Consider the following 12,357-nt stretch of genomic DNA (forward strand, 5'->3'; position numbering starts at 1 on the left):
ATCATTCCCCTGCGTAGCCTCACTGAAACATTCTAGCTCACCAGCATCAGCTAACAACAAATAATGCAATAAAAGGGAATACCTATCTGGTGGTACTGAAATTCTGCTAGATTTTCTTGGAGGAGTTGATGGTTCTGGTTCTGACTCAACCTCAACCTCTACGCCTCTACTCTGGTTTTTATTGGCTACATCACTTTCTAAAATTTCTACAAGTGTTGCTTTCTCATAAATTTCTGACAGTTTACCTGCACATGTAGATTCTGCAGAAAATTTGTCCTTATAAAATGAGTTCTCATTAAAAGTGACATTCTTGCTTCTAATAACTTTCTTGTTTTGGTCATCCCAAAACCTGTAGCCATACATGTCAGATCCATAACCAATAAAACAACACTTCCTTGCCTTTAGATCCAATTTATCTCTACTATTAGAGTCTGTCAGTATATATGAAACACAACCAAAAATTCTCAAATGTGAAAGTTTTACCTCCTTTCCAGACCATACTTCTTCGGGCAGCTGATAATTCAAAGGAACCGATGGTCCTCTATTGATGAGATATGTTGCTGTGTTTATTGCTTATGCCTAGAATGCTTTAGGCAAGCCAAATTGGATCCGCATACACCTCGCTCTTTCGTTCAAGGTTCTATTCATCCTTTCTGCAACACCGTTTTACTCAGGTGTTCCTGGTATTGTCTTAATCATTCTAATCTCATGTTCTATGCAGAAGTCCTTAAACTCCTGACTATTATATTCCTCGCCATTATCAGATTTCAGACTTTTAACATTTAGACCTCTCTGATTTTCAACTTATGTTTTCCACCTTTTAAACACAGAAAACACATCAGATTTATTTTTAAGAAAATAAACCCATACCTCTCTGGTAGAGTCGTCGATAAAGGTGACATAATAGCGTGAGTTTCCAATAGATTTCACAGGGGTTAGGCCCCAAACATATGTGTGCACCAATTCTAGCTTTTCAACTTTAGGAGTCTTCCCTACCCTTGAGAAGCTAACCTTTTTATGCTTTCCAAAGATACAGTGTTCACAAACACCAACATCAACATGCTTCAGGCTTGATAGCTTACCCTTTACCGCCATAAGCTTCATTCCTTTTTCACTCATGCGTCCAAGTCTTTGATGCCTCAGGGTTGAATTATTGACAGCCTTAGTAATTGTTACCATATCCTCATCTGCAATCATGTAAAGAGATCCTTGCTTCTTTCCACGAGCCACAACGAGATTGCCTTTTGTTACCTTCCAAGCTCCATCTCCAAAAGTGGTGTAATGCTCCTCATCACCCAACTGCCCTATAGATATTAAATTTCTCTTTAAGGCAGGAATATGTATGACATTGTGCAATGTCCATAGGGATCCACTGGAGGTCTTGATGTCAATATCACCTCTTTCGACAATGTCAAGAGATTTTCCATCTGCAAGGTAAACTTTCCCAAACTTTCCAGAAATATAGTTAGACAATAAATCTTTAGAGGAAGTGGTGTGGAATGACGCACCTGAGTCCATAACCCATGAATCAACAGGACTATCCAAACTGCAAATTAGTGCATCATCAAATTCATCAGTTGTTGCATTTGCAGATTCATCATCATCGCGCTTCTTATTTTTGTGAGTCTTGTTCTTCTTTGATGCCTTGCACTGATTGGTAGAGTGAGCTCTCTTGTCACAATTCCAGCAGAAAATGTCACTTCAAAATTTTGTTTGACCTTTTCCTCTTGACTTTGATTTGCCTCAACCATTCTGACCCTTCTAGGTAGTCCTTCCTTTGCCTTCAGTATTCAATGCTAAATTTGAAACATGACTAGACGATTCTCCTGAATCTCTCTTGCGAACATCTTCGCTTAAGATTAAGTCACAAATGTCACTAAGCTTTAATGTGTTCTCCCTTGTAGAACTACTAACTGCAATAATAGTTGCAGCCTGACTATTCGGTAGTGATGACAATAGAATCAATGCCTTCACCTCATCCTCAAATTTAATCTACACTGACTCCAATTGGGCAAGAATAGTATTAAATTCATTAAAATGATCAGTTACAGAGATACCTTCTCCCATCTTGAGGTTGAACAACCGACGCATCAAGTATACTTTGTTGGCTGCCGACGGCTTCTCGTACATATTTGATAACGCCTTCATTAAGCCTGCAGTAGTCTTCTCGTTTACGATGTTGAATGCGACGTTCTTGGTTAATATCAATTTGATCACGCCAAGAGCCTGTCGATCTATCAAGTTTCATTCTTCTTGCTTCATGTCGTCTGGCTTATCCCCTGATAAGGGTTGATACAACTTCTTATGATATAGATAATCCTTTATCTGCATCTTCCAAAAGCTTAAATCTCTGCCATCGAACTTCTCGATCTTCACCTTCCCCTCTTCTAATGCCATTGCTCCCACTGTCTCCTTTAAACTGAGAAGACTCCCACTAATTCCTCTAAACTAAGGAAATATCATGGAGTAACCAAAAGCTCTTGATACCAGTTGTTAGTATAGAGCAATAAAAATAAGAGAAAGGAATAAGGAAAAAAGAGAGAAGACACAAAGCTTTAATGTGGTTCGACACACAATGTATGTACCTTTGTCCACGACTATACTAATAAAACTTTCTTGTTACTTGCACATTTTAAAGCTTACAAGGTATCTCTATATATAACACTAATGAGGCACAAGTTTTTTCAAACCAAGCAATATGAAACAAAGGAACTAAGACCACAAAACTCTTAACAGTTTGATTGTGTGAAATAAAAAAAACAGAGAAAAAATATTTAAATTAAAGTAATACTTAAAAAATTGTAAGATTCACACTAATTTTTTTGAATGTTTTCCTTCAATTTCTCTCCATCCAAAGAGAGGCTTTAAAGTTTATTATTCTTCTTTAAATATACATTTTGGGAGAATCATAATTAGTCTTTTTTTACAAACTCAACATATGATATGATGTAAACTGAGTTCAATATGTTAATTTCTTAAAGAGCAAGATATTATAACATTAAATACAACACTAAATTAATAAGTCTCAAAATTTATGATACCCCAAAATTATGATGTAAAATATAAAATATAATAATTATTATTATGTAAAAGTATAATTTTTAGCTAAAAAAAATAATTAATGTGTGTGTTTTTATTTTATTTGAAAAGTATTTCGAATACATATACTATGAGCATGTTTGATTTGCTAAAAAATAAGAGATTAGACAATATGAAAATATTTGTCCAACGTTTGATTTAAAAAATGACCGAGGGACAATACAAAATAAAAAATGATAAACTAAATAAATACTCAAAAACTTTTAACCCACTAAATTCGTACAACTTTTTGTCTAGTGTCTAACAAAAATAAAAATACAATACTACCCCTATTTTTTGAATTTTCATTATTCCACACATTTTTTCTTTTTCCATATGCCCCTCCTTCTCACTACTACAAAAAAAGCCTTTTTGTCTAGTCTCTAAACCTTCCTCTCCAATCGTCATACCTTGGCCACTGGCAAGGGTTACCGGCGTAGGCACCTTGGCTGCCAACGAGGGTTATATGAACTGCTGCTGTTTCCTTTTTGCTCGTCATTTCTTTCTTTTCATTGTTAATTTATTTAAATATTTTCATCGTCATCTTCCTTCTTCTCGCTATTTTTTTTCCTTTTGGCCAACTCCGGCGAGGCTGCGCCGCGCCACCACCATCGTCGTGACCCTGTGGCAGCCTCGTGTTGCCAGCCCTGCGCCCCGGTGGCATTAGGGGCGTGCCTCCTCCATGGAGATGTCTCTCCTTTATTGCGCCGTTAAGGGTGTTGTTAATACACCTAAGATTTTATAGTGAAATTTATATTATTTTGTCTAGTACAACATAAAATTATTTATACTGAATATTGATCACCAAATAACATATAATACAAAAAGTTGTTATATAACTTAATTACTTATTCAATATTGTTGTATCTATCCTATCTTTTTAATGAATCAATGCATCCTATATCGATTTTAAAGCACCTGCGTTTGAAGGTATAAAAGTTATTCTCTTCCTTCTAAAAGCACGATGAGGTTTTTTAATCCAATTTACTTTTTTGTTGTTTCATTTGGTAGTTACTTACGGTCATGGATGAGTTGTTAATAGACTATTTAATATTCATTTTGCAATGACGTTATATTTTCGTCAGATTTTTTGCTTGACCATTTTTTTAATCAAACAAGAATTACGAAATAAGAGAATTTGCAGCAATTTCCTCCAATAACAACAGCTAGAGTCATTGAAAAGAAAAACACACATGGAACGACACTTATAAGTTAATAGAATAAGAATTTTTTAGTCACCCAATATATAAAATATTATAGCTGGGAAAATAACTTGTTTTAAATACCAAGGGGTTTATGTAATTATCTTTTGTAAATGGGATAGGTATCCCTTGTACCCTCTTTAATGATATTTTCTTTGGCTGATAAAAAAAAAGCTTGTTCTAAATACATGTCCAACATGGGTTTTGAAGGCAATAAGGATAATTTTATTTATTTTTAATTGAGAGAGTTATATAAAGTTTATAAAAATAAGTAAAAGATTATAATATTAAGCTTATATGTCCTAATCTAACATTTTTTATTTAAAAAAAATTAAAGAATATTTATTTAAAAATAAATTGCCGTTATTTCCATTTTCCTTCTAAACCTCAATTTCAAAACATATATCCCGTATCTGTTGTCAACAAATATTGGTTTCCAAGAGATATATTCTGCAACATTTAAACCTTATATTATTTCTTTTCAAAATTGGCTAGCTTGAATTTGAAATTCATACGTATGTTAGCAAGAGCATTATATTGTACTGTATATAAAGAAAGTTTGAACTTTTCTGAGCAGGTGAATGAATTTTTAATTTGTTAAGAATCGTTGATTTGATATATTATACGTAAAAAAAAAAAAACAAAAACTTGAAGTTTTATTGGGCATCGAGTTAGAACTCTAATTTTCCATGGATTGCTGATTTGATATAATATATGTTAATGAAAGTTTGAAGTTTTGTCAATTTTTGGATCAAATTCTAATTTATCAATAACCGTTGATTTGATATTTTCTCTCTATATAATAATTTATTATTTAATTTTCATACTAAAATGTTAATTTTTAAAAAATTATATGATAAATAAAATATTACTACTTAATATTATTGAGATTAAAATTAATATTTAATTTAGTATTCGAGATTTGAATAAATTAAAAATACTTCAACATTTTAGAAACATTATTTTTTTTAATTTGTAGGAAAAATTCCTATATTTTTAAAATAATACTAATAACAATAATAATAATATACAGACATATATAATAATTTATTATGTAATTTCTATTCTAAAATATTGATTTTAAAAAATATATAATAAATAAAATGTTACTACTTAATATTATTATGATTAAAATTAATATTTAATTTATTATTTGAGATTTGAATACATTTAAATTAAAAATTTATGAAATAATATCCTTCATTATTAGTTTTTGACAAACTTAAATAGTTTCCCTAAAAAAATTAAATAACAAAATTAACAGTTGTTAAAATTTTTTATTTAAAGAGCACAAAGTGTAGCTGACAAAATTATTTATTTATTTTTATTGAAATTGAATGTCTTAAAAAGAAAGAATGCAAATCCGTCGTAAAGTTAAGGAAAAACCTTTTTTTAAATTTTTTAATTAACATTTAAACCAATTATATTAAAAGAACGGTTTCAAAAAGAAAATCTTACAACAATCATTTACTATTTAGCATTGCTGAAAAAAAAATTCCATAAGGTTTTTTTATTTTTAATGCACATTTCTTATTTATAAAGAAGGTGAAAGAGATTGATTTGTTCCTCTCCATATAGATAAAAAAAGAAAAGAAAATGGAACAAACATGAAAACTCAACTCATGCTGCTAATAATTGGTTTCAGGATAACATTAAATAATTCAATTTACCAAGTAGCCTTTATATGCTTAAAAATGTTTCCTCCGTGTGCATTTTTTTTTCTATTCAATGCTGTCAATAATTTGTTATTAAAAAAACATTATGTTATATCTTAAGAAGTTAGCAAAAAAAAAGTTACAGAAACTTTATGTTATTACAAACGTGTCTATTTCTCTCTCTCTCTCTTTATAAGCCACTTCATAAACATTATAAATATCAAGACCATGTTTTTTACAAAAAAAAAAAAAAAAAATTGTTCCTTGCTTTGTGCATACTTTTTCTATTAGCTTTTTTCCTTCTTAAACATTTTTAGGAATGATTACTTTCAATAATGATAAGGACATCATGGAAACTCTCACCATCAGTGATCAAGATAAAAAAAACGATGGTTAATTTGAGTAAAGCACTATAACTACTACCAAAAATGCTAAGAAAGAATAAGTAACAATTTTCTATTGTTCACAAGATTATATTTTATAAAATTAATATTTCTTTAACCCTTTTAACAGATATATTTTGCTCAATAACTTTTCTCCAACATTGGATGAAAAAATCATTAAGGTTCAAGCTTCAAGAATGTGGGATACTCATAAGAGGAAATATTTTATTAGCACTGACATAGTGTTGATTGATGAAGAGGTTTCAAATCCTATTCTAATCTTTAGTTATACTACAATCATGTAATATATTCTTTTGTCTAATTTTTATAATGCTTATTTCAAAACAATTATATACATGCTACTCTAGGGAAGTCTGCTGCTTGTAAATAAAATTAACACTTTCACAAATTTTTCATTTGATCGTTGTTTCTCTTCTTGCCTAGCAGTTTCTTTCTCTCAATATGTTTTAGTTGACTTACAATTAACAATGATGCCTTTTGTGTAAGTGAGCATAAAGTTCTTATAACAATGCCTGAGGGACTTGGATTGGAGACTCAGAATCACCTACTGCTTTAACAAGTATCACATAATAACTAATTATGTATATAATTTTATCCTTCTTTTATTATTTCTATTATGATCTCTTCAAATTTTTTTCATTTCTCATTTTAATATCTTGTGTTATTTTATATTTTGATAATTATTGTTCAATTTTTTCAAGCATATTCTTATATTTTCCCTCTTACTACTCTTATATTATCTTTTCTCATTTTGAAAAAAATTAATAATCTAAATTTTACTTTATATATATTTTTTTGTTTAACAGAATGTAAAGGAAGTATATTATTGTTATAACTGTACTTATCATTCATTGATTTTATTCTTTGTTATATTTTTTAATGTAATTCACCTAACACAATTTGTTTTTCTACTCAGTTTTTTTCTTTTGTTTACACCTGCATATTGATTATATAATTCATTATATATTTTTTTAAAGTTGATTTTATACTTCAATGTTTTTCAATAATTACAAATAAATTGTGATTTTAAAAAAATATATAATTTGTTTTATTGGTTAGTAAAAAACCCAAAATCATTGTCAAGAATATTAATTGTTGTGTAAATAAAGAAGAATCTCCATCACTTTGAAATATATGTTATTAATTTAATAATAATCATTAATGTAACCAATTTAATTACCATATTTTGGTTTCAAAATATGTTATTAGCTTAAAATAAGAAATAAAACTGATTACATTATTGATGGTAATTATTATACTATTTTTATAATAATAAAAAATAGATTCCAATTAAATTCTTAAAATTCAATTTTTTATTCTTATAAATGAATACCTTAATAATAATGATTATAATAATAGTAATAACTAAAATAAAATATTGAATTATAGGTATTACATGCTAGCATAATATTTAGAATAACAAAATATCACACGCAATTTTAAATAATTATAAATTGATATATTATAGTTATATTTTTCATTTATACATTTAATATAGATATTACATTATTGTTATTACTTAAAGAAACAACAAACCTTAATAAGTTTTGATAGGCTTAACATTTTTTTAGACTTATGATTTAAAAATCTAATTAATCAAATTTCTCAATTTTAATGTAATTATATTTAATATACTATTAAATATTTCAAAAATTAATAATTTAATTATATATAATATATATATTTCAAAAATAAATTATAAAAATCTGAATAGACTTAATATTTATTAAGATAACATCTACTCGATTAAAAATATACTTATCCTTTTCATGTATTTTAATATAATATCTTACTAAATATTTAAAAATTCATTTTATTTATGTACATATATTTTTTGAATAATAATAAATATAAAAAAATTTAAATGAACCCATACAATGCAATAGAAAAAATTTAAATGAATTCGTGCTATGCACAGATTTAAAATCTAGTTGATAGAATAAGAGTATAAAAGTAACAGATATCAAATGATATATAAAAGAAAGAAAAAAATAGAAAAAGAAATTGTGAATAATAAAATTTGAAAACGCACGTAATGGATATATATTAGATGAAATTTTAGAAACAGAAGAAAACGAGATTGAATTGGTGAAAAGTTTAATATGGTTTCATGAGACCAAATCAATGGTCCACGTCCTTCCTCTTTGGTGATCAACAAAGATTCTCACATGATACGCAAAGAAACCAAACTCCAAAGGCCACAGAGGATTAATCCCATCATCATTTACACCGAATCTCCCAAGGTTATCCACACCAAGGCCAAAGATTTCATGGCTCTTGTTCAAAGACTCACGGGTAGGTCAAGCACCAATGATAATTTGTCCACTACTGCTTCACTTCCTCAAGAGGGTTCTGAGAATTTTGGCTCATCTTTATCTGATGGGTCAAACTACAATAGCAATGAAACAAGCTCGGCTCTTAGGAGATTTGGTGAGAATTTGGTTGAGAGTGGTGCAATTATTCAACATGGTCCCTCTCATCTGGATTTTGTTGACATGCCACTTTCTACTCCAAATTCCTCAGATTTCTTTTGCTCTTCTCGATCATCAGTGTATAAATATTCTGATTCTCCATATGGGGTTTTGGGAAGTTTGATATCCCCTTCCGGGTTGGAATTCATGAAAGAGTTGCCTGAATATTGATATCAATTCATTTGGGTGCACGCTTTGTTCATATTTGCTCGAGGGTCTCTTTAACCTTTTTTTTTTTCTCTGTAAATTTTGTTGTATTAGTGTTACGGTGCTGATCAACTACGACACTGACTACGATGAGATTAGTGTGAATTATATTATAGGGAGATTTAATTCATTCTTTCTGGACATAAGAAGAATAAGTTCATCAGTTTGATTTTGTTAGTGTAATTTCATTCTCCTGTACGTTGTATTCTGTTTCCATGTTCCTTTTTCGTTAATTACATAAAAGCTGCAATTCGATCTGTAATCAATCATCTTGTTTCTTCTTTGCATTGGATATGCAAGCGTTTATACTATTGCTTCACAATTCCCATTTCATTTTGTTGGATTTATGCATACAATTACTAGCATTTATCCGGTCAACGCATAGAAAAGACAATGCTACAACGTTCTCGGATCACTGTCTGGTTTGGTATTTTTGTCAACATGTTACTTGAGTTATCTGATTTCAAACCCATTAATTCAAATATTTGTACCTTCAAAAGCGAAAGTCAACTCCTTGTTATCATACCATTTTCTTTCTTTACGACTTGAAGTTTTTTTAATGGACTTACTAATATATACATACAGAAACAGTTGTAATTTATCATAGCTCAACCACACCCACCCACATCCATAAATAAATATCTATTTGCTCTCGTTGTTTTCGTTACAAAAAGTTAATTAATTAATGAGAAGAAGAGTGGTTGAAAACAGATGGTAATAACAAATGAAAATTTATATAGCTAGACAGCTAGTAATTAATAGGATAATATCTGCACTTAAATGATTTATTCTAGTAATACCTAACCATGAGTAGGTTTGGAAAATAGCAACAATGTGTTATTATTATATAATTATGATAACTCATTTTAGAAAATTTTAGTAAATAGTATTCATTTAGCAAGCATCTTTAATTGTTGAAGGAGAAGAAAGGCAATAGCTTTTGAGATTAATAGATGCTAGATCTTAGAGGTTGATCCCGATGAAACCTTTGAACCTTTGACGTTGAATAAAGTTTGCATATGCTCAACTCGTTGTTTGACTAGAAGAATTGCTAGTCTGAGAAAACCTTACTGGTTTTGGTGTGTATGGTAGAACATCAAGCAATTAATTCATTTTAACAATTCAACTCCTTGTTCTCGAACAAGGAACAAGATTTTTGTTTTAGGGGGTTGGGGTTGGGTTTAGCCGGAAATAAATCATCTCCAGTAACTGAACAGCTCCAGTTAATGGAGAGAAATTGGATACAATTTAACCTAAGTTAACCTCGACCGGGAGATAGAAATTAATCTTTTTCAATGTATTCAAATCTATCTAATAAACTGACATTTCCTAATAAATATTTTTCGAATACTTGGGTTGAGATTTAAATTTTACACCACATATTTTAAAAGATACAATTATTTGTCATGACATATCCACGTCATATTGTATTGATAGATACAGGGTGAAGGTCTTGCTTAAGATAAATTTTTTTGGCAAGTACTTTAGCAATAAAATATGAAGATGAAATGAATTGGATTTCTCTATAATCTAAATTGAACTTATGCACCTAGCTTGTGGAAAAGTTAGACAAAAAAAAACTTCTATAGAAGCTAGGCAAAAATGAATTGAAAATTTTCCCCTTAATAGGACAACTCATAATGAATTAAAAAATTAAAATGGTAATTATTTTATGAGATTCTTATCTCTTGCACAATAATTATAATGAGACCAAGGAAGTATGTTTTTTCATGGATATTCTAACACTAATTTTTTTAAGGATTCTAACATCATTTAAAATTTATTAAAAACTATAAAATGCTATTAAAAAAAGTATAGCTGCTATTTATTTGTTGTAAGATGTATCTTGAGGATTAAAAATAATTGTTTCAAATTTTAGATGAATTAATGAAAACAAAAGAAAAATATTTAGGAACTAAAATTAAAAGTTACTCATTTTATATGGACAAAAAATATATTTAAATATATATTTTTACATGATTTGTCCTTATTATTATTTTTTATTTCAGGCTCACTTTAAATTTAATTCTATGCTTTTATTTTTTTCCTTTTATCTGTATGCTTTTTTATGATAGTTACATTCAGCTTTAACATTATTGAATAAAAAAATATTTAAATAAGGTTAATTTAAAATTGTTAGGATACATTCTTAATTAATAATAACTTTTTTTTATCAGAAAGAAAAGACGAGTAAATGGGAGTGTCGATAGCTCCACTCTTAATCTTATTTTTCATGAAAATGGAGTCTATTGACTTCAGTTTTGATGGATAAACATTGCCCGGAAACTACCGAGAAGTGAACATGCATAACTTTATAATTCAAGTCAATAAGTCATATTGTACGCAACCTTTGAACTCAAATAAATCGTTTCCTCGTCAACATCATTTTAATTGGATATCAAATGGTAGAACGTCGCCGTCAAACGTTGCTTTTTGTAGTTTGTGAAACGATAAAAGCTAATATGCTATACATATAATATAGTTTAAAATAACTTATAGACATAAATTTGTTGCTTGGGGCGGGCCAAACCCGCATCACGTATGAACACAATTCATAGCTTAATTAATATATATCATTTAATTTTTTATTTGTTTCTTGTCAAGATCAATAAAATTTATGAATGATAAGAATTATGTTAATCTCTGACTCACGCGATGGTAGAGAATGTTGGACTTTTTTCAAATCAATGTTGGATCTTGATATGAAGAATTAAATAAAAAAAAGTATAGAACCATACTTTAAAAAATACTTGTTTAAAAATAAAATTATGTATCAAACTTTTGTACTCTTATCATTTAATAATATTTTTTTTAAAAAAATACAAAATTTGTAATTTATTATACACCCAAATTATTAAAATAAACATATATAAGTTAAGATCTGTTTTTTAATATTATGGAATTTTGTTTTGAAAAATAAAATAAAATATTCTTCTTTTGGAGCACAAGCAATATTTCATTCTAAATTAAAACATAAGAACCCTAACCTTGAAACATTCGATCTTATTTTTATGCGTAAGTATATTAAATTTCACATAATTTGAACATTCTTTAACCATTTTTTTTTATATATTTCTTTAACCATTTTGTTGTAGTGATACAAACACAGGTCATATAAGCATACATGATGGATCAATATTTAAAATAACATGATCACAAATATATATGACTTGTGTATCTTAATTTTTTTTTGGGTGCATTGTGTAATTTAATCTCAATCTTAATCATTCATAATAACATCTAATGGTTAATATATATTTATCCTCTTCGTTCTCACATTAAAAAAAAAAACACTTTCATTGTATATAACAATAAATTTGCTTCATACAATTATACATAA

At 28.6% G+C, this 12,357-nt stretch overlaps 1 protein-coding gene across 1 annotated transcript; it reads left to right on the forward strand.

Annotated features, from left to right (window-relative positions):
* Window positions 1-8,431: 8,431 nt before the first annotated feature.
* On the forward strand, window positions 8,432-9,290 carry LOC102663102 (VQ motif-containing protein 8, chloroplastic). The gene has a single exon (XM_006606824.4). It carries the CDS (start codon window positions 8,508-8,510, stop codon window positions 8,979-8,981), a length of 474 nt encoding a protein of 157 aa, XP_006606887.2. The 5' UTR covers window positions 8,432-8,507; the 3' UTR covers window positions 8,982-9,290.
* The last annotated feature ends 3,067 nt before the right edge of the window (window positions 9,291-12,357 follow it).

This window comes from Glycine max, chromosome 20 (assembly GCF_000004515.6).
Source record: "Glycine max cultivar Williams 82 chromosome 20, Glycine_max_v4.0, whole genome shotgun sequence".
In the NCBI taxonomy this organism is placed as follows: Eukaryota; Viridiplantae; Streptophyta; class Magnoliopsida; order Fabales; family Fabaceae; genus Glycine; species Glycine max.